The sequence below is a fragment of the Coptis chinensis genome, chromosome 3 (genome assembly GCF_015680905.1).
Source record: "Coptis chinensis isolate HL-2020 chromosome 3, ASM1568090v1, whole genome shotgun sequence".
Lineage (NCBI taxonomy): Eukaryota > Viridiplantae > Streptophyta > Magnoliopsida > Ranunculales > Ranunculaceae > Coptis > Coptis chinensis.
In genome coordinates, this window is record NC_141458.1 from 68,045,795 (window position 1) to 68,068,135 (window position 22,341).

The 22,341-nt window shown below is 41.6% G+C and overlaps 2 protein-coding genes across 33 annotated transcripts in view; one reads left to right on the forward strand and one right to left on the reverse strand.

The window, feature by feature from the left end:
* Positions 1–11,219, reverse strand: part of LOC147510520 (uncharacterized) — a 40,525-nt gene extending 29,306 nt beyond the window's left edge. For 4 of the 32 annotated variants that reach the window (XR_015218897.1, XR_015218878.1, XR_015218884.1 and 1 more), the window contains exons 1-7: positions 10,599–11,218; positions 10,410–10,512; positions 10,197–10,304; positions 9,971–10,048; positions 9,784–9,855; positions 2,894–3,030; positions 2,137–2,243 (exon numbers count right to left, since the gene is read on the reverse strand). Coding sequence is in view for 2 of the 32 variants with exons in the window: in XM_086602464.1 (XP_086458590.1) it covers positions 9,803–9,855; positions 9,971–10,048; positions 10,197–10,304; positions 10,410–10,512; positions 10,599–10,628 (372 nt within the window). In the remaining 30 variants the exon portion in view is untranslated. The other 28 variants (XR_015218902.1, XR_015218883.1, XR_015218891.1 and 25 more) reach the window with 16 other exon arrangements.
* A 2,230-nt stretch (positions 11,220–13,449) lies between these two features.
* Positions 13,450–13,800, forward strand: LOC147510522 (uncharacterized). The gene has a single exon (XM_086598166.1). The coding sequence runs from the start codon at positions 13,450–13,452 to the stop codon at positions 13,798–13,800; it is 351 nt and encodes a 116-aa protein (XP_086454292.1).
* Positions 13,801–22,341: the final 8,541 nt, after the last annotated feature.

Sequence of the window (22,341 nt, forward strand, 5' to 3'; positions counted from 1 at the left end):
TTTTTTCTTTGCTTTTTTTAAGTATTTTTTTGTTAGCATTGCAAATTTGCAACAACAATTATCATTCTTTCGATTTCTTTTGAAGAGTTTTGGGTTTTGTGCTTTAGTTCCAGAACCTAAAACCAATTTTTTCTTTGATACGAATATGTTTGAATCCATTTAAGGCATGAACGATTGCGAGGAAGCCTAAATTCTCCATATTTGCACTTGAAAGGTTAGTTTCTTCATCATTATTCAATCTGGATGAATGTGGCGTAAGACTGATTGAATTCCTCAGTTATTGTGGAACTTTTACGTTTTAGTAATTGTGCAAAAACGACTAATTTAGTGGTGGCATATTATGATTCTGTTCTATTGTATCATTATATTTTGGATCAAATAGTGGCTTACTGTGTTAATAGTATTAGGCTCAATCAGAGTTGCTCTTCTGTATTGTACTATTTTTATATGCATTGTGCTAATGGCCAAGTAATACCGAGTTCTTCCACATTTTTTTTTCCGAAAAAATGGAGGCATGGTCCTGTTCGTATACAAAGAAACCTCATTCCCCATTGTTAATATTGATTTGTATCTAACTGAGCTGAAGTCTGATTCATGATAGGCTTTTTACTTGGTTGAGGTGATCTTGGGGGTGTTTATATCTTATGGCTACAATCCGGTGTATTACTATATTATCAATCTATAAACTACATTATTTTTGTTGCCTTAGTGGAATAATCAGTCTCCCTGAGTAGGTTGTTCTAGGTTAATAATGTCAGAGATGTTATTATTATGTAGCCCTAGGGGCTCTCTCTCTCCATTTTGCTCCTCTTCTCCTTCTCTCCATGTTGTTCTACACACCATGGCTCTTAACTAATAATGTGCAATACATGGTTGTTGTATTTTGTTTTCATAGTTACACATTATAACATAGTCCCTGAATTGTATTTACTATTTACATGATAATAAGTTTCCCCTAACTTTTGATCTTTTGCAACACTTCTTAGTCATTCTTGGTTAAAAGTTGACTTTACCCTCTTACCATGTGTGTCAATTACAAAGTTGTATCTTATGTCAGATTTCAGTTTAGTTCAAAGTTGTACACTATGAATTTATAGGACCCTAAGACGATGAGCCAATGAGGTTGTACAACACTTCTTATATGCATGGTTTTTGTTCTAAAATTTGATTCCCTTCGTCAATTTATATATATTGGAATTCAAGAAATTTCAGAGTTGTTAGACCATAATAAACTCATGTTTGTTCTTTTGCCTTGCAATTGTTGCCCAAACCAATTTGTGTAAGTATTGGTTTTAAGGGTGCCATGTAATCCGCTATGTTTACGTATAATTTGAACTTTGAAAATACCTTTTTTTGTTTTAAATTTTAGAATAGGTTTAATTTGTTTTGTAGTTTGTCTGTTTGCTGATTGTGAAGGTTACTGATGCCACAGGTCATATGTAGCTCAAGCTCTTTACTATGATGGTAGAAACACCCATAGGTTTAAGTCTAACACAATGTTGTTTTTCAAGGGAGAAGATGATCGTTGTTCTCACTGGGATACAATGTTATGTAACGATAGGTTTAACTGTTGGATCAAATTCTTTCGCAAAGTACTGTGAAAAATGTAAAATAAAAATGAAAGTGATTTCCACTGATGACCTCTTTTTTGAAAGTTTAGTGTGTTTGACCAAATTGCCCACAACCATTGGAAAAGGGTCAGGTGGGACTTGGACACTTGGTACGTATGTAAAGTGTCTTATCCTCTATTAGTTGCAGCTTTTAAATGACTGAAACTGAATGGTTCAAATTATCCATGTTCCTTTCTTTTCCTTAAAAAGATGTTCCTGATCACATTGTTGATGACTTTTAACATATAGAATCTATTGTATAGGCCTACCAATACAAGGGAACTATCGTGACATACAATACATATCTTCGTAAGTATTGCGAAAACAAAATGGTGGAATCTCTCAACTTACGAAGGGACTTGAGACTGAAAATCAATATCTCAATAGTTAATTGTTGTAGTGTTGCAGTTTTCACAATCAATTTGTTGTATTTTATGACTCTTTCCTATGCATTATCGTGACTATTTCACAAAAAAAACTTTGGATAGGGGAAGAAGTTTAATGAGAAGGGGAGTTATTCCATTACCTGATCAATAGAGCTCCAGTAATTAGATAGTGCAAGCAGTACAATAGCGCCTATTTATTGAACTTCATGAGAGAGAGAATCAGGCAATTGGGGAACATGGCAACAGGCTTTATGAAAAAGAGCAAATTGTTGGTATAACTGGAAAAAAAAATCACGTAGCAAATCTGGCTGTATGCAAAATATAGTTAAATGGTTGGAAAATCAATATAAAAAAAGAGATTTACAACGAAAAAGTCTTGACGGGCCCAAATAATTTTAAAGCCCAATACACATGAATAAGAGGCTTAAGCATATCAAAATTAATGGGCTTTTGCATCTATCAATGTAGCAGGTCTGTCTTAAGTAAACCATCTTTTATTTCCTTTTATATTGAAGTGTTTCCGAGAAGGTATATGGATCAAATGTTCCCAATAAAATGTTATAGTTCTATATTCGTTTCTTAACAGTTAAAATATGTGTTTGCAATGTAATAACAGTGTACTACTATATATATTTGAGCAGGTGATTCCATGTGAGGGAAATTATGTTATACTTAAGCACTAATAATATGATATGATTTAAAAATTCAAGTACAACTACAGCTATATGGTACACAAAACTTTCATTCAATGAAGAAAGCATAGAAAGCTTATATTAAGTAGCGGTTTACTGAATAGAAAACATAGCATGCTTAAGTATGCTTAACTAACGATAGCAAATTATGGAACTATGCATAACGAGAGCAAAATCAAGGGATATTGGGAAAATTAAAAATTACCTTTGAGAGCGACTGAATTCACTTCTCACTTAAGTCAACTGAAGATAGATACTCAAGAATCAAGAAGCTACAACGTGGCTACTCCCGCTCTATGTTACGCATCTTTTGATGGGTTATTCAGTCTACTCACAGACTCACTGAGTATTGAGTGGGAAAGTACGATATTTGAATCATTACAATATTTTAAAGCTAAAACTTTTTGGTACATAATAATTCGATAAAAAAGAATTAAAAAAATCAATTATATGAAAACGGTCCCCATTCTGTAAAAGGTGTCAATTTATGTAATTTAAGTAAATAATTTAAAAATAAAAATATTTTTTTTTTTCACAAAATGTGAATTGAACATGTTACGCTTATGAATTAAAGTGTAAATTAGGGGGAAAAAATGACTAGTTGTCAAAATATAATCAATTAAAAAGTGTCGTCGACAGTTAAATTTTAAGAGTTTAATAACTTTTCCCATTTGAATTTGTGTATGAAAGAAAGATTAATTCTACTTTTAAATTTTAGGATTTGTTAATGGTTTGGTCATAAATCAAATTAATTATGTTTGAAAACGGTCTCCGTTCGTTGAATGGGCTCAAAAACTAGTTTTCTATTTAGAGTTTAATTAGATTTAGAAGTCTATATTAGATTTAGAAGTCTTGGTTTCTAAATTAACAAGTATGGCTTATCTATATAAAGAGACCATTGTAGTTTAGTTCATTCAATCAATTATCAATTATCAAACTATCAAATCTCCAAAACCTATTATACTTTTCTGCCTCAACTTCTACAATTCTTCTATTCAATCTTCTTCTTCCTTAAATCTATTCCCTCTTTTGAAGATCTCCGCATCTTATCTTCTAAATCTCTCTTTTAGTTCCGCATTAATTGGTATCAAGAGCCACACTTTTTAGATTTTGATCTAGAAAGCAATCCACCGCCACCACTTCTGCAAACGAACAATTTTTTCTCTCAATGGCTTAATATGGTAAAAAGAAAGAACTAGTAGACATTATCGACGACACTATCAACAAACTTAAGTTAGAATTGAACACTTCTTCAAAACTTGACGCTATAGAGACGAGACTCATGAAAACAAACCCTTGATCTACTTCCCAACCCTAAAGACCTTAATTCTTCCACTTCCGCCGAACCAAAAGAAACCCCACAAACACAAGGTCCTCTATTACCTGATCCCATAGCCAAAATCTTCCCAAAAAAGAAATCCGAGTTTCTTAACAACCCACCAAAAACATCTTTTCCCACCAACAAAAGGCAATCTTCCAATGATGATGATAATGTTTCTGGAGTTGAAGAAGATGATATTGAAGGTGATACTGATCGTCGTTATGAGGATGAAAAGCGACTCAACCAAGATGTAAACTGAGTAAATTATGGCACTCTTCCAGAGTATAAACTCAGGGCCGACCTCACTAATTTTTTAGGTAATTTCAAAATTAAAGATTTTCTAGATTGGTAATATGAAGTTGATTTTTTCTTTGAGTTTATGGAAGTACCAGAAGATAAGCAGGCCAAGATGGTTGCTTATAAATTGAAAGGAGTCGCTGCAGCTTATTGGCTTAGTTTTAAAGAAGAAAGACATCTTAAAGGTCAACCTGAAATTTTGAGGTGGTATAGAATGAAAAGAATTCTTCGCAAGAAATTTTTGCCTAAGGATTATAAGTAACAGTTGTTTACTAAATTACAGAATTGTTACCAAGGAGCACGCTCCATTGAAGAGTATGTGACAAAGTTCTATGGTTTTCTTTCTTGCAATCAAGTTACTGAGACAGAATCTCAATTGGTATCTCGTTTTCTTAATGGTCTCAATTGGATTATTAAAAATCAGCTGGTTACTCCTGTTCGTACTATGGTTGATGTTATTCAAACGGCAATAAAGAACAAAACTACTTTGAGTTACTCTTCCCAAACCAACCGTTCTTCTTACAATCACAACAATTACTCTCAACCTTACCAATCCAAATCCTACACACAACCACAATATTCCCTCACCCCTCATACATATACCAATTCTCCTTCCGACACTTTTAACTATTCACCCCAACCTCTCTCTTCCTCTCGCCAACGCCCATACTGCCATACCACTTCAAACCAATATTCACCACCTTTACTTCTTTTACCTACACCACCACCATCAAATCCTACCACTCCTCCCTTTACCCGTCCTACCTTTCCACAACCTCAATACAACACCCGCAACAGCCAACCCCGAACCCAACCTTTCAACCACCCAAATCCTAAATCCAATAACCCTTATGCTAAGCATAGAGGAGACCATTGTTATAAGTGTGGAGATACTACTCACACTTCCGCCCAATGTCATCAGCAACAAGTTATCCGTTATGTGGAGCGTGACACTGAACTCAATTGTGAACAGGTTGATGATTTTTCTAATGAGCACATCGATCAAGATACATCTTATGAGATTAATGAAGTTCACGGTGATCCCATACTTGCTATTTGTCGTCCTTTGTTACTTGCGCAACCTTCTCCATCACAAACGCACAATATTTTCGGCTCTAAGTGTTTCATTAAAGACAATGTTTGCAATTTAATTGTTGACAGTGGCAGTAGCGAAAATTTCATTTCTTGCGCTTTGGTTGAAAAGCTTCAATTGCCTGTTACTCTTCATCCCAAGCCATATTTTATTGGTTGGATAACAGATAATTGTTCTTCTAAGGTAACCCATCAATGCCTTGTTGAATTTTCTTTCGGCAATTATGTTGATTCTATTGTTTGTGATGTTGTGCCTATGACTGCTACTTGCTTGCTTCTTGGACGACCTTGGCAATATGATGTTCGTGTTGTGCATAATGGTTTTGAGAATACTTACTCCTTTTGTAAGGATAGTGCAAAGTTTCTAATGCGTCTGTCTCGTTCTTCTGCTCTTGCTCATTCACAAAGTGATGCTCAGACACAAGCTTTGGTTCCTACTGTTCTGAAATCTTTACATCCACAAGCACCTACTCTTCACTCTCTTAGTGCTCATGAAGCTGCAAAGCCTCCAGTGGAAATTTCTCCTAAAGTACAACCCTTGATATCTGAATTCAGTTCTTTATTCCCCAATGAGTTGCCTAATTGTTTACCGCCTATGAGAGATATTCAACATAACATTGATTTGATACCAGGTGCTAGTTTACCCAATCTTCCTCATTACCAGTTGAGCCCTAGTGAAAATACTATTCTTCAAGGGCAAGTTGAAGATTTGTTACAGAAAGGGTTGATTCGTCCAAGCAAGAGTCCTTGTACTTGCCCGGCTTTCTTAGTTTCTTAAGAAGGATGGAGGATAGCATATGTGTATTGATTATCGAGCACTGAACCGCATAACTATACCTTATCGGTTTCCCATTCCTCGCATCAATGACATGATTGATATGCTATCTAGTTCTGTGGTTTTTACTAAGATTGATTTTCGTAGTGGCTATCATCTTATTCGTATTTGTCACGGGGAAGGTAGCTTTTAAGACTAGAGTATGTCTTTATAAATGGCTTGTTATGCCATTTGGATTATCTAATGTTCCCAACACTTTCATGTGACTCATGAATCGGGTTCTGCAACCTTTTCTCGGAAAATTTGTTATTGTTTATTTCGATGACATTTTGATATTTAGTCGCAATATTGATGATTATATTTCTCATATTCGCCAAGTTCTGCAAGTACTTCTTGAGAATGTCTTATATGTAAAATTAAAAAAGTGCGCATTCATGACAAATCATGTACTTTTCTAGGGTTATGTGATATCTAATAAAGGTGTCCTTGTTGATGATACTAAGATCAAAGCCATTCATGATTGGCCAATTCCAACTTCTATAAAAAATGTCAGAAGTTTTCATGGATTAGCTACCTTCTATCGGCATTTTGTTCGCAATTTTAGTTCTCTTGCTGCACCTCTCACAGATTGTTTGAAACAAGATAGATTTCAATGGAAAGAAGTTACTAATAAAAGCTTTAATCTTCTTAAGGAAAAGCTTTGTACTGCTCCTGTTCTAGCATTATCAGATTTTGCTAAACCTTTTGAGGTTGATTGTGATGCTTCTATACTTGGCATTAGTGTTGTTCTTTCTCAGAAGGGTCATCCTATTGCTTATTACAGTGCAAAGAATTTTGACGCGCGCAAGAAATAGTCAACTTATGAATTGGAGTTGTTTGTTGTTGTCCAAGCTCTTAAACAATGGCACACTTATTTGATTCGTAGAGAGTTTATTCTCAACATTAATCATCAAGCTTTGAAGTTTTTGAAGTCTTCTTGTAAAGTCAATTGCATGCATGAACGTTGGCTTTCCACTATTAACAAACATACATTCTCTATTAAACATAAGAGTGGCCAACTCAACAAGGTTGCTGATGCTTTAAGCCAACGTACTCATCTTCTTGTTACAACTCATAATGAGATCACCGCCTTTGACTATTAGAGGAATTGTATGTCGATGATGGAAACTTTCAATCTATGTGGTAAAAATGCTCTAATACACAATCCAGCACTGATGATTTCCCTATACAAGATGGCTTTCTCTTTAAAGGTAATCGTTTATGTATTCCTCAAGGTTCTTTACGTGACCATATTGTTCGTGAACTGCATGCAGGTGGTCTTGGTGACAAAACCATTGCTTTGGTTGAAGAACGTTACTATTGGCCATCGTTGAAAAAGGATGTTGACAAGTTTGTTAAAAAGTGTTTCGTTTGTCAGCCATCAAAAGGACATTCTCAAAACACTGGTCTTTACAATCCTTTGTCTATTCCAGATGCTCCTTGGGTTGATTTATCAATGGATTTTGTTTTGGGACTTCCTCGTACTCAACATGGTGTTGACTCTGTTATGGTAGTTGTTGATCGATATTCTAAGATGGCACACTTTGTTCCATGTAAGAAGATTTATGATGCTTCGCATATTGGTTTTCTCTTCTTTAAAGAAATTGTTCCTCTTCATGGAGTACTAAAATCCATTGTTTCTGATCATGATGTCAAGTTCATGAGTTACTTCTGGAAAACATTATGGATGAAGCTAAATACTTCACTGAAATTCAGCAGCACATCTCATCCCCAAACTGATGGGCAGACAGAGGTTGTTAATAGATCTTTGGGAAATTTGATTTGTGCTACTTGTGGTGAAAAACCAAGACAATGGGATCTTCTTTTGCCTCAAATGGAGTTTTCTTACAATACTTAGGTAAATCATTCCACTGGCAAAACTCCTTTTCAAATTGTTTATTCTAAAGTTCCTAATCACGTTCTTGATTTAGTGGTGTTACCCAAAGCTCCAGGGTCTAATATTTCAGCTGATCATATGCTACTAGAGGAAACTTCACAAATGCATGCTGAAGTTCGTCATAAGCTTGAAGCTTTCAATGCTAGATACAAGGAAGATTGTGACAAGCATCGTCGTTTCAAGACTTTTGCATAAGGTGATTATGTAATGGTTCATTTGTGCAAGGAAAGATTTCCTAATGGAACTTATAACAAGACAAAGATAAAGAAGTTTGGTCCTTTCAAGGTGCAACACAAAATCAATGACAATGCATATGTGATTGATCTTCCTTCTACCTTTAGCATCTCTAACACATTCAACGTCCAAGACATCTTTCAATTTCATGGTGAGGAAGATACTCATATTTCAGACATTAACACGAGGTCGTGTACTTTTCAAGAAGAGGAGTCTGATGCAGGACATCAAGCATAAGCATACAATCTTTTGGTAGCTAATATTATTGGTTTGAAATTAGATTAGGAATTTGGAATGTTTAGTATTTTCTATTAAGAGTTTAATTAGATTTAGAAGTTTTTGTTAGATTTAGAAGTCTTGGTTTCTAAATTAACAAGTATGGCTTATCTATATAAAAAGGCCATTGTAGTTTAGTTCATTTATTCAATTATCAATTATCAAACTATCACATCTCCAAAACCTATTATATTTTTCTCTCTCAACTTCTACAATTCTTCTATTCAATCTTCTTCTTCTTTAAATTTATTCCCTCTTTTGAAGATCTCCACATCTTTTCTTCTAAATCTCTTTTAGTTTTGCATCATTTTGCTAGGTGGCTTACTAGAGAAAGGTTCAAACTGGTAACAAATCAATAAAGGAGGATGGAAATACCCAATCTCTGCCCCTCGCAAGGCAATGCAAGTATAAGTGTTGTTCATAACCAAATAATGATATTTTATCTATTTTTTTATTAGAAATAACCAAAGAAAACAGTCGAGCATTATCAAACTATTGCCAAATACACACAATTCACACCACTTATCTTCTAATGAATGCAAGCAACTATGGCATATGTTATGGTCCCCTAAATTCCCTATGGTTTCACTGTATAATTAGAATGAAAGATTGTCAGAATAACACTATCTGAATGTTCTCAAAAGAAATCATTCACATCCACAATTATAACAACCTGAGACAAAATATGAAATACAGTTCTCAAATTCTAGTGAGAAATTACAAAAACTCATAGTCATAAGGACAAAATAAAATAAAAAATAAAAATATCAACTGACAAGGAATCATAGTAGGTTATCTTTTTTTTTTTATTATTATTATTAGCAAAACAATATTTTATATTAATAATAATGAAGATGTAGTGTGAGAGATTCACACTACTAGAATTACATGTAAATGCTACCTCTCAACCACAGACTCCCATCTAAAAATGAGGTCCTCCAATTTCAAACCTCTAATACTAGGTAAGAAAGGCACCCATGCCCACATCAGTGTTTTGCATTTGACAATAAGTTGTTGGACATCCCTAGACTCATCATCGAAAGTTTGACGATTCCGTTCCAACCATATGGACCAAGTAACTGCGTGAGTAGGTTATCACACAGCTAGAATCACTATGCAAAAGGTTTGGGAAAAAAATAAAAATGCAGAACTGCTAATTTTTACCTGACAGAAAAATTCTTGATCACCCAGTGCTGATTGTTGCAACCTTATCAATCCAAAGCTTTACAAATGAACCTAGCGAGCAAATACAAAAGTTCATGCCGGCATAGGAAAAAGGACACGGTATAATTAGTATGTAAAATAGTTAAGAACTTAAGAAGACAAGGAAAGGGCATCCCGTCATCATTACCAGCATGAGCAAAATGCCATACTGCGTTTGCAAAATCAGCACCCCAACCAAGATCTTGCTTCATAAGCTCCATGCAGCCTAACAAACAAACCCAGTGAGTACGTAGTTGCAAAAATTCATGCTGGTATGGAAAGTGAATATTGAGTTACAAAGAAGAATATGACAGACCTATATTTCAAAAGTTTAAAAAGGACCAGAAAACTGCAGAGCTACCATATTTAATCACCTGTTAACCAATAAATCCATCCTTGGATCTTAATCGTGTAATCGAAATTAACAAGCAAGAGCTTAAATGAAATCCAATCACATTCTTCCGTCATCATCCTCGTGATGCCTAAGAAGAAAACCTAGTGAGCAACTGCAAAAACTCATGCTAGTATACAAACAAACAGAATTTTACATGGAAAAGTAGATTATAACAGGGCTAGAAAACAGAAACCTGAATACACAAAACGCCATCCTTGGGTCTTCACACCATTAACAAAATAAATAATCATCTTAAGTTCTAGAGACATAACATGAGCCACTCTTTTCAAATCTGCCTATATATGGAGCAAAAATAAACAATTAATTGACCAATAAATAAGTGGAGAGCTTAAAAAAAGAAAACTCAATGAGACCAACTAACCTTGAGAGTACGAGCATCCATGAATACCATAGAAGCCTCAACACCGAAACATAAGCAGCAAACTTGAATAGAAATAGATAAACACTAGGCGAACCGCCAACACCAATAGCCACCAATAGCAGGAGCAGCAGCAGCTAAAACTGATGAATGTGGGTGGAATAATGATAATCCTAATGATACAACAACAGCAGCACAAGGTAAAGAAGCTTTTTTTAACGCTTTCAAAACCACTTCCACAAGTACTCCTCCTTCAGATATATCTTTATCTCCTAAAACTACTACGGCACTACTCTACTCCTCGATTGCTGTTGTTTATTATAATTATAATTCACGACGTTTGAATTCTGCTTTATACAAAGTTTGCATCTTTGGGTAAAATCTTTACGAAAAACAAGTGTTTGCGTTGGGACTATTGAAGAGGAGGAAGAGAATAACGTTGATGGTTTTACAAGCGAATAAAAACAAGGAGAAGAAGCAGCAGTTGGCATGATGATGAAATAACCAGATAAACTGCGGAGAGAGAGAGAGGAGGAAGAGTTTGGGGCGAAGAAGACGGTGGTCAAGTCCATAGGCCCAAGAACCGTTCCCTCCACTCACTTTGACTTCGGTCGAACTGGATGCCCCACTATATAGTCTATACAAGTATGCAAACCACGCATTGGTTTTTTTTTTTTTTAAAGTCTTAAAGTCTTAAAACCCGTCTCTCGAGTTCGATAGTTAACATGATTTTTTTGGATTCTAATTGTAATTATGTAGAAAAGGCTTGTATAGGACGTATTCATGACACGTGGAGTTATAGGTGGCAAGTGGGTCGTATGCCGGGTAGCAAAGAAGAGACCTAGTGTAACGGATCGTGTCCATGATAATACTACAAACCGGCCGAGAGCTGCCCTATGACGGCCGAGAGAAGGAGTGGGAAGCGACGAATCAAGCTCATGAACGAGAGATACATCGCGGAACCTAGTAAGGCATAGGATTCCGCCAAGCGTCGGGGCCCTAAATGAAGGTGGATTAAGGGGAAGAGGCGGGGGAGGAGCACGATGGCGAGAACACGATGCCTAGGGGAGACGGTTGGACAACAAAGAGCGCGGGGCGTGGGACACGAAAAAGATCATGGAGAGCGGTTAGAGAAGATGGGCGGTTGGAGAAAGAGAGCGGTTATGGGATATAAAGAGAAGAAAGAGATGAGAAAAGAGGGGAAAAAAGGTGGTGAGAGAAAGGAAATTGAGAGAGAAAGTAAGAGAGAGAGTCCGTGATTTCAGTGGTTGTAAAATCTGATATTACATTTTGGCGCCGTCTGTGGGGACCTTGTAGGAGAAAATGGCCACTATAGCAAAGAGAGGTGTAGGAAGACCTAAGAAAGGAGAAGTCGAGAGAAGATGTTGAGGAAGTTGAGAGCCGGGTTGGAAGGGGGTAGGAGTGGAAGAATTATCGGATGTGGCGGCCGACGCCACCGGACTTCTACAGAAGAGGTAGTTAAATTTGAGAAATGAAAATGACGAGTTGAGGAAGGACAGGGAGACTACCCGGGGGGAAACAGAGCTGGGGGATCCTAGGGGCAGTGAAGCAGAGGGGGAGAATGTGGAGTACCCGCCACGGACGTCGAACCAACAAATGGTATCACTTTGGAGGTAGTTCGAGGCCATGATCGAAAAGATAGGGAAGTGAACCGTGTGGCGAAAAAAGTGAATCGAGTCGCGGCTCGAAAAGAGGTAGCGAAGTCTCGTAAGAATCCACTAGCGATTCAATATGGAATTCGGTGCCTAAGAGGTTCTCCCAAACCGCATTTGAACGATACGATGGGAAAGGAGACCCAACTAATCATTTGCACCATTTTCGACAAAGAAATGCCGTTATGGCGGGAGAGTAAGTATGATGGGCTCCGGCCACAGATGATGTTCCCGCCAGCCTTAAGGGAGGCCTCGGACCGGTATTACGGGTTGGCCCAGCGGAGCATCAAAGTGTTTGAAGAATTGGGCTGGCGATTTATCGACCACTTCATTCACCGTAAGAGAAGGGGTCGATATCGCGGCTTTATTCAATATTAAACAAAGGTCCGCAGAGTCATTGAGGGAGTTCTTATGTAGGTTCAAGGAAGAGACGCTAAGAGTGGAAAATTTGGAGGAGCATACGGCGGTCATAGCTTTCCAAAGACGGATTGAGATCGAACGAGGGTCCATGAGTCGGTTTCTAAAATCGAAATTACTACTTTGCACGCATCTATACCCGAAAGTAGAAAAATACATACGATATGAGGATATAATGCGCAGAACCGCAAGGGAACGAAGAAAATCGGGAAAAGCGCAAGCAAAGAGGTTGAGAGAGAAGAGCGAAAAGGGTAAAAGAAAGATAGAGGACAAGGAGAGGGATCTTACAAAGGGGAGAGCCGAGGTCCCGGAGAGGACAGAGACCACCGGTAGAAGGGGACGTCTGAGAAAGGAAGTCGTACCGTGAGTTAGAACAGACACCTCTTAGCAGACCTTTAGAGGAAATCTTGCCTCTAATCAAAGGGAACCAATATTATGAGGGGCCGCGAAGTACACCAAGGGAGATAGAAGGGAAACCATTCTGCGAGTATCATCAAGTCAGAAACCATGCTACAAATGAGTGTTACGCCTTGTAATGGCTAGTAGAAAGGATGATAGAAAAGGGAATGCTCAGAGAGTTTGTTGCAGAAGTTCACCAAGCTGAGAGAGTGCCGGCCCCGGGTAGAATCTTGGGTACCATCAATGTCATTTTCAGTGGAGAGACGCTAGGTAGGAATACACACAGGGATAAGATGAGAAGGGCAGCAAGTCTACGACAGGTGTGTGAGGTGGTGAGTATACCGCGGTTAGTTAGTGGGGCCGCGATGACAGACGGGAGTATAATGTTCACCCCGAAGGATTTAGAGTCGGTAATTTCGCCGCATGAGGACGCCTTGGTAATTACCATAGCAATGGGGAATTACCTGGTTCGAAGGGTGTTGATAGACTGCGGTAGTTCAGTGGATTTGTTGTTCAAAGGGGCCATGGAGGAGATGAACATCGACAGAAACCAGTTGAAGGCTCCGCAAACCAATCTGTATGGGTTCAACGGTAGTATGACTGAGCCCGTGGGGGAGTTAACGCTCCCTATGACAGCAGGACCAGCGACTGTATTCACTAGGTTCATGGTGGTGGACACTGGTTCGCAATATAATGCGATTTTAGGGAGAAAATAGATTCATGAAATGAAGGTCATTCCATCGACATATTACCAGGTGATCCGCTTTCCCACGAAGGGGGGAACGTATGAAATCAAGGGGGATCAAGTGGCCGCGCAGAGTATACAACAGGTTACTGCGAAGAGTTTGGTCCGCGGAACCGAAGGAGAGGGGTCGTCTCGTGAACAAGGAGTGGCGTAGCAATTACAGGAAGCGGCAGAGACAATCAGATCCGAGCCGCCATTGGGTCCGAAAACGCTGGATGCGGTTGAAGTAGTTAACCTGGGGGTAGGAGACGATGAGAAGTTTACATCCGTAGGAACCGACTTGCAAGGAGAATGGAAAAATAAACTCGTGCAGTTCTTAACTGAAAATTCAGACGTGTTTGCGTGGGGGATAGAGGATATCACGGGTTTGGATCCAGAGTTTGCATGTCATCATCTACACATGAATGAGGGTGCTAAGCCAGTTCGTCAAAGGATGAGAAGCATACGTCCGAAGTACGCGGAAGCGATTCGTGAGGAGGTTATTCGACTGAAAGGGGCGGGAATAATAAGGGAGGTAGAATACACGGAATGGTTGTCCAACGTGGTCGCGGTTACAAAAAAGAATGGCAAAGTCAGAATGTGCGTGGACTTTACGGACGTGAACAAGGAGTGTCCGAAAAGATTGTTACCCTATGCCGCGGTGGATGAACTTGTGGATCGAACGGCCCGGATTCAAGGTGTTCTCTTTCATGGGCGCCCATGGGATACAATCGGATCGCCATGTACGGCCGGATCGGGGAAAAGACCACGTTAGGTGGTAGAGGGCACTTATCGTTACACCGGGATGCCGCTTTGGATTAAAAAATCTTTGGGGCAACATTTCAACGAGTAGGAGAAAAATGTTCCAAGGGAAAATTCGGAAGGGATGGAGATATATATTGATGATATGGTGGAAAAATAGCATGTCGGAAGGCGAACACTTGGAAAGTCTTGAAAACTTTTCACATACTCACGGGCACCACCAAAAAGCTTAACCTCGAAAATGTACCTTTGGTGTAGCGTCTGGGAAGTTCTTGGGTTACATAGTAACACACCGCGGTATAGAAGCAAATCCAGAACAAATTAGATCACTGATAGAAATGCCGTCCCCGCAAAATGTGAAGGAGGTACAAAGTTTAGCGGGAAGAGTCGCGGCATTGAATCGATTTATTTCTAAATCATCGGACAAATGTCGACCGCTGTATCGATTGTTGAGGAAAACACAAGACTTCCAATGGACCGCGGAATGTGAGGGAGCCTTCCAGGAGTTGAAGAGTTATTTAGGTAAAGCACCACTTTTGTCGAGGCCGGAACAAGGGGAAAAACTGTATTTGTATCTGGGGGTTTCAGAGTACGCGGTGAGCTCCGTATTGGTGCGAATCGTTGAAAAGATAGAGAAACCCGTTTACTTTGAGTAAGACCATCTTTGGGCCGAAACCCGATCTGTGCAGAATTGAAATACGCTTTGGCACTAGTATTCTCAGCACTAAAATTGAAACCTTATTTCGAAGCTCATTCCGTGGTGGTGATAACAAACCTGCCTCTCTCGCGCGAGGGGCGGAGAAGTCGGGAAGAATGCTGAAGTGGGCGATAATACTCGGTTACTCTGAAATCCGATGCATCGAACCGCAGAAAAAGGCACAAAGCGATGGCGGAGGTGTTAGCGAAATCCCAATTGAGGACCCAACATGGGGAGAAAAGAAATGGTCATGGATCGCGAAGGGAGAGCTTAACCACGACCCATTGGATCCATGGGATCGCCGAAACGGGTTGGAGAGTTTTCGCGGATGGGTCGGCTACGAATCTGAGGAACGGAATAGGCGTCGTCCTGGTGACTCCTGAGAACAATAGGTTGGAATTATCGATGAAACTGGGATTTGCGGCTTCCAACAATGAGTCTGAGTATGAAGCAGTGATAGCAGGTTTGGATATGGCCCAAGATTTAGGAGTGAGCTTAACCGTCCGCTTTATCGGATTCTAACCTAGTAGTGTGTCAAGTGAATGGAGGATTCATGGCTCGCTGCCCAAGAATGGCGAGATACTTGGAAGTGTTGCAGAGAAAGGCACGTAAGTTTAAGAATATAATATTAAGTTCGCACATTTGAACCGCGGTGAAAATAGACATGCCGATGCATTGGCATATGTCGCCGCAGTACTACCAGGGACAGAGGGAAGATCGATTGAAGTAAGGGTGTTGAGCAAGCCTAGTACCACGGAAGAGGGAGATGTCTGCCTTGTCGCTGATATGGAGCCCAGTTGGATAACACCCATCAAAGCTTTCTTGATGGGGATAGAGATAGAAAACAAACAGGAAAGACGCAGAATGGAACAGGTGAGCCAAAGATACACTTTACTCGATGGGGATCTGTATAGGAGAAGTTTTGGCGGACCAATGTTAAAATGCATAGGGCCGTCGTAGATTAAAGAAGTTCTGGCTGAGGTACATGAAGGCGACTGTGGAAGTCATTCTGTAGGGCGCACGACCACACACCGATTGATCTCACGGGGTTTTTTGGCGCGATATGAAAAGGGATCGCGATGGGATATGCAAAAGGGTGTGAAAAATGTCAGAGATTTGCACCGCTGATACATGCTCCGGCTGAGCCACTGCACAGTGTGTTTAGTCCGTGGCCATTCGCCATGTGGGCGATGGATATAGTGGGACCCCTGCCAACGGCAAGCGGCAAGAGGAGATTTATGTTGGCAGCAACCGATTATTTTACAAAGTGGGTGGAAGGAGTGGCACTGCAACAAGTCAAGGAAGAAAATGTGAACAAGTTTCTGTGGGAAAATATAATTTGTAGGTTTGGATTGCCACATACAGTCATCGCGGATAATGGAACACAATTTACTGGGGGAAAGGTACGAAAGTTCCTTCGGGCGTTTAAGGTGAAGCAGGGGTTCTCAACCCCATACAATCCGGAGGGGAATGGACAGGCAAAGGCGTCGAACAAAATTATAATGGATAATCTTAAGAAAAAGCTGGAGGAGCGGAAGGGAGCATGGGCTGACCAGTTGCATCATGTGCTATGGGCTTACCGCACAACACCACGAACATCAACAAATGAATCACCATTCTCAATGGCGTATGGGGTAGAAGCTGTGATTCCGGTGGAAATGATAGAGAAATCAACAAGAACCAGCGCAGTGGAGTCAGGCAAAAATGAGGGGATTCTAACCACGGAGTTGAACCTCATAGAGGAAAAAAGAGAATTGGCGCGCATTCGTCTGGAAGAATATCATCGGAAGCTACAAAGACAGTACGATAAAAAGATGAAGCCGCGAACTTTCAATGTGGGGGATCAGGTGCTGCGACGGGTTACGCCAGCCACCAGGAAGGAGAACGACGGCAAACTGGGGCCTAATTGGGAGGGACCATATGTCGTGACGGAAAAGGGAACTTCTGGAACGTATAAGTTACGGACTTCAGAAGGGAAAATGATTGACAAGCCGTGGAATGTAAGAATGTTGAAAATTTACCATAGTGAAAGCCTTGTTTAGTTTAAAAGTGAGAAATGAGGGAGTGTAATAGCTGGTACAATATATGTTTCTCCATGAATAAAACAAGTCCTTCCACTTTATAGTTGGTATGGAAAGCAGAAGAAAGTTTGACGAACGAACTCCAAACCAAGTTGGGGACAAGCTGAGTTGCCCATCCAGGCTTTACAGCCGTCTGAGAAAGCAGGGGGGAAGAGCCCTTCGCGGACTACAAGTCCGAATCAACTGGGGGGCAAGCTGAGTTGCCCCTCCGGCTTCCGCGCCCCCGAAAGCGGGGGAGGAGCCGCCGCGACTACGGTCCGAATCAACATGGGGGCAAGCTGAGTTGCCCCTCCAGGCTTCACAGCCCCCGAGAAAGCGGGGGAGCCGCCCGCGGACTACGGTCCGGAATCAACATGGGGGCAAGCCGAAGTTGCCCTCCAGGCTTCCGCCCGGCCGTGCCCGGAAAGTGGGGAGGAGCCGCCGCGGACTACGTGTCCGAATCAACTTGGGGGCAAGGCGAAGTTGCCCCTCCAGCTTCTGCCGCCCGAAAAAGGGGGGGAGGAGCGCCCGGCGGACAACGTGTCCGAATCAACTTGGGGGCAAGGCGAAGTTGCCGCCTCCAGCTTCACCGGCCGTCCCGAGAAAGCGGGGGAGGAGCCGCCCGACAACGGTCCGAATTAACTTGGGGGCAAGCTGAAGGTTGCCCCTCCAGCTCCAGCCGCCCGAGAAAGAAAGTGGGGGAGGAGCCGCCGTCGCGGACTACATGTCCGAATCAACTTGGGGGCAAGCCGAAGTTGCCCCTCCAGTTTCCACCCCGCCCGAGAAAGCGGGGAAGGATACCTTCTTCACGGACTATAATCGTCCAAATCGACTTGGGGGCAAGCTGAGTTGCCCCTCCAGGCTTCACAGCCACCAGAAAAACAAGGGGGAAGAAACCCTTAGCGCAATAAATGTCCAAATCAACAAGATGGTACGAATAAGTGTCCAATTAGGCGTCACAGCTTAATACAACGCTCATATCGGTGCACCTACTGCAAATTTTGAGTACAACTCAGCTGAGAATAAAATTAATGAGATATATACAATGATAAAGAGAGGAACTCTAGGCGCAAAGTGATTACATTAAAGACTACCGGCCATTCCAAGGAATCAGGTGAAATAGATATTACAATCAAGCACTGTCAAAGTGGGAATCACAAAATGTAAAAAGTACAAAGGGGAACATTTTCAGTACAAAACATCAATAGGAATTCCTAGAATTTACTGAGGCCCTTCGCCAACATTCTGGTGAGCAGGCAATGATTCCACCTCACCGGCAGAAGGAGGGGGAATATCCACTATGATGGGTGCAGGCTCCTCTGAATTAACAGCTTCAGTTGGGGAGGGGACCGAGACAGGAGTTGAAGTCGATGTAAAGGTGGGAGGGCACGCTATTTGATCTGCACTCTGAACAGGAAGGAGGCGACCGACCGCAGAGAGTTCTACGAGCTGTAGTTTAAGTTCGCGGTTAATCTTCTTCTCCGCAAGGCTACGAAAACGGTCGGCGGCATCTTGAACAGCTTTATCAACGGCGACCTGAGTGGCGACCTTAGCTGCCTCTTGTTGGCTCTCCAGTTTTGATGAAACACCTGAAACATAATCACGGTGCTGCTCTTCGGCCACCCGAAGCGCCTTTTGGGCCTTCACGGCCACAATTCGAAGAGCATCGCGATCTTTTCCAACGCAAAGATATTTGGCCTTCCAAACCGCCGTCCTTCAATCTTCTGCTTCATGGTCTCCACAGAGTCCAGCGTGTTGGTGAGACCGCGGATCATATAACCAATATCCAAACTCAGCTGAAAAAGGTCACGGGTTATCAAAGAGTTGAAACGACTAAGAAGATGAAAAAAAAAAAAAAAAAAAAAAAAAAAGAATAATACCTTTTCCCAACCGTGGTATATGGAGGTTCTATGAGATGCAAAGCTGCGGAATCACCATACGCTTTGATTTGGGCGGAGAACTGAAGAAAAGAGACGCAGCGACAGAGGGATTGTCCAGGGCCGAGTCGCGTATAGTTACTTCGCGATCTCTAGCCCTGAATTGAGGTCGCCATATTTCAGGTACGCCAGGTGGTGCTGACCCAGATGGCTGGGAATTTGTAGAAGGGCGAAAGCGAAACGAAAGGCGAGGTCGCGCAATACGCCTCGTGGGGTTGGGCAATTCCCAGCCCTTTTTAGCGGGGAGGGCTCTTAGCAAATGACTTCAACGGGTTCATCCCCTTCAGAGTCACTATCCCACAATTTGAGTTTAGAAGAGGCCATGGCAGCTTCTTGAACTGAGGAGGAAGGTTGATCTAAGTCGTCTTCCCAATCCGCTACAGCAGAGTAGGAAGAGGGGGCGGTATAGGGAGCAGGGGGATGGGCCTTGGACGCAGCGGCAAAACGTTGGGCTACGGCTCTGGAGTGCGATATCTTGTTAGTATACTTAAAAGATTTGTAGGGCTTTCTCTTTGGGCGAGGAGAGGATTTGGGGAGTCTCTCTTTGGGAGGGGCTGGGCGATAAAGTGGACCTTGATACGGACCAATATTTTTCAACGAAGGATCAAGGAGAAAAGGATGGCCCTTTTCTGGATCTATGCCGAGGACTTCACTCTGTCCACTTCCCAAGTCGCGGAGTTTTTGAAAAATAGCTGAGTAGACACCGTTGTAAAGTTTGGATCGCGAATCACGAAACCAACGTGGTATAAAAGAGAGACAAGTTAAAAGTAAAGTTAGGAACGAGCAAGGCGAATAAAAAGTTTGATGTACCACTAGAAAGGAAACTGAGATGTCTTAGAGAAACGTCAGAGGGCAGATCCGCGGACAGAAAACTACCAGATACATATAACGGATAATGATGCCACACTTTATCAGAGGTAGTAAGGTGGAGGATAAAGGACTTCTTCTGCGGATGGGTACAGAAAGACTGATATCCTACACTACCAAATTTGGTACTCTTTTTTATATAGTAGTGAGCTATCATATCGCAGAGTTGGATTTTGGGAGAATTGGTTTTGTTGTAATGATCTGCGGCATATAAGATACGCCAAAAATTACCAATGCCTTGGCAGGGGGGGATGTTGAAGTGGTTACATACTTCGACATCAAGGAGAGTTAATGGAAATCACAAGCCGGCCGCTATTTGACCAACAGTTGCGATGAGACAACCAGACCGCGGTGGGACTAGATGCGGGAAATGGGAGACGCCAGGCACGTGCTCAAGGATCACGTGGGCGGGGATGCCATAAGCAGCTTTAACTGCATCTAAGTTGGGCCTACAGCGGTAGGAGGGGAGGCAGAGTGGTTTTCCTTCCTGAGGTGGAAGGTTCCGCGACAGGGCTAGCAGAGCCCGAAGCCGCGGAGTCAGATATGTCCACGGTGTGACCGCTAGATCTGGGAGCGGAGGACTCCGATCCGTCAGGTCGGGTGGTTGAGGAATTCGCCGATTCGGACTCAGACATGACAAAATTAAACGACGGAGACGCCCTAAACTGAAGAACAATAGTGAAAACAGGCTATGGAGGAAGAGAAATGGGAACAGTAAAACGATGGAGAGTAATCGGAACAATGACAAGAACTAAGTGGAGGAAGACAAACCTGAGGAGCAAAGCGTCAAATAGCAACGAAAGAGAAGTTCGAATCTTGCAGAAAATCGAAGACCCACTGAAGATGAGAGCGGGAAGAAATGGGGAAGAAACTGGAAGAAGAAGAAAATGAAAGGGTTTAGAGACGAGTTTAAGGGTTTTAAAGGAAGAGAGAGGTTGGGCGGGATACTAATCGACAAGGGCAAAAAGGTTATTTCATTCGGGAAAAGAACCAAGAAACAAGGGACACGTGGGGCCTTAAAAAGTGGAAAAGCAGGCTCGATGCGCGTGCGCCGAAATGACAGGCTCGATGCACGTGCGGATCGAACATCGAGAGGTAATGATAGCGCACGTGCCATGGGTGCATGTGCCACAGATGTAAAGGAAAAGGGGAGAGTTTTCTCGGTCTCGTAGTTTATCCGCGGACTTAAAACGATATCGCGGAATATCAAACGGGACCGAGAGGGGCATCTGTATAGGACGTATTCATGACACGTGGAGTTATAGGTGGCAAGTGGGTCGTATGCCGGGTAGCAAAGAAGAGACCTAGTGTAACGGATCGTGTCCGCGGTAATACAACTGCCGAGAGCTGCCCTATGACGGCCAGAGAAGGAGTGGGAGCGACGAATCAAGCTCGCGGAACAGAGATACATCGCGGAACCTAGTAAGGCATAGGATTCCGCGAAGTGTCGGGGGCCTAAATGAAGGTGGATTAAGGAAAGAGGCAGGAGGAGCACAGTAGCCAGAACACGATGCCTAGGGAGATGGTTGGACAAGGGGCAGACTTGGGACACGAAAAAGATCATGGAGAGCTGTTAGAGAAGATGGAGCGGTTGGAGAAAGAGAGCGGTTATGGGATATAAAGAGAAGAAAGAGATGAGAAAAGAGGGGGAAAAAGGTGGTGAGAGAAAGGAACAGAGAGAGAGAAAGTAAGAGAGAGAGTCTGTGATTTCAATGGTTGTAAAATCTGATATTACAAGGCTCATCTATTTTTTTAATAGGAAATAATTATGTTATTTAAGTGACATTAGAAAGATTTTTCTAAATTATTAATAAAAGAGAGTTTGTTCCGAGGGAAATTGGGAATAATTATATAATTTAAGTGATATTAGGGAGGCTTTTCTAAATTATTAATAAATAGGGGGTTTGTTCTAAATTTTTGTAAGGGAGGTGTTTCAAAATTGAGCAACTATAGAGATTACAAATTGCCTACTCGAGAGTGGAGAGGGGTTCCTAAATACCCGGCTATCATATAGTGTAGAGACTTCTATATACCCGTAGTTCTGTTCACACCCCCGGTGTCGTGATGAAAATTACTAGTATACTGCATAGCAGTTGGGGCGTGAGCGGAGAGGGAGTGGGAGAGATTGAGAGGGCCATGGAGAGGGAGAGGGATGAAGAGAAGAGATGAAGAATGAGGACAGACAGGAACCAAACAATTGACATTTTGTC

Bases quoted from the DNA above. Each gene is read 5' to 3' on its own strand.
- LOC147510522 (XM_086598166.1), top strand. From the start codon at position 13,450: ATGACAGACGGGAGTATAATGTTCACCCCGAAGGATTTAGAGTCGGTA.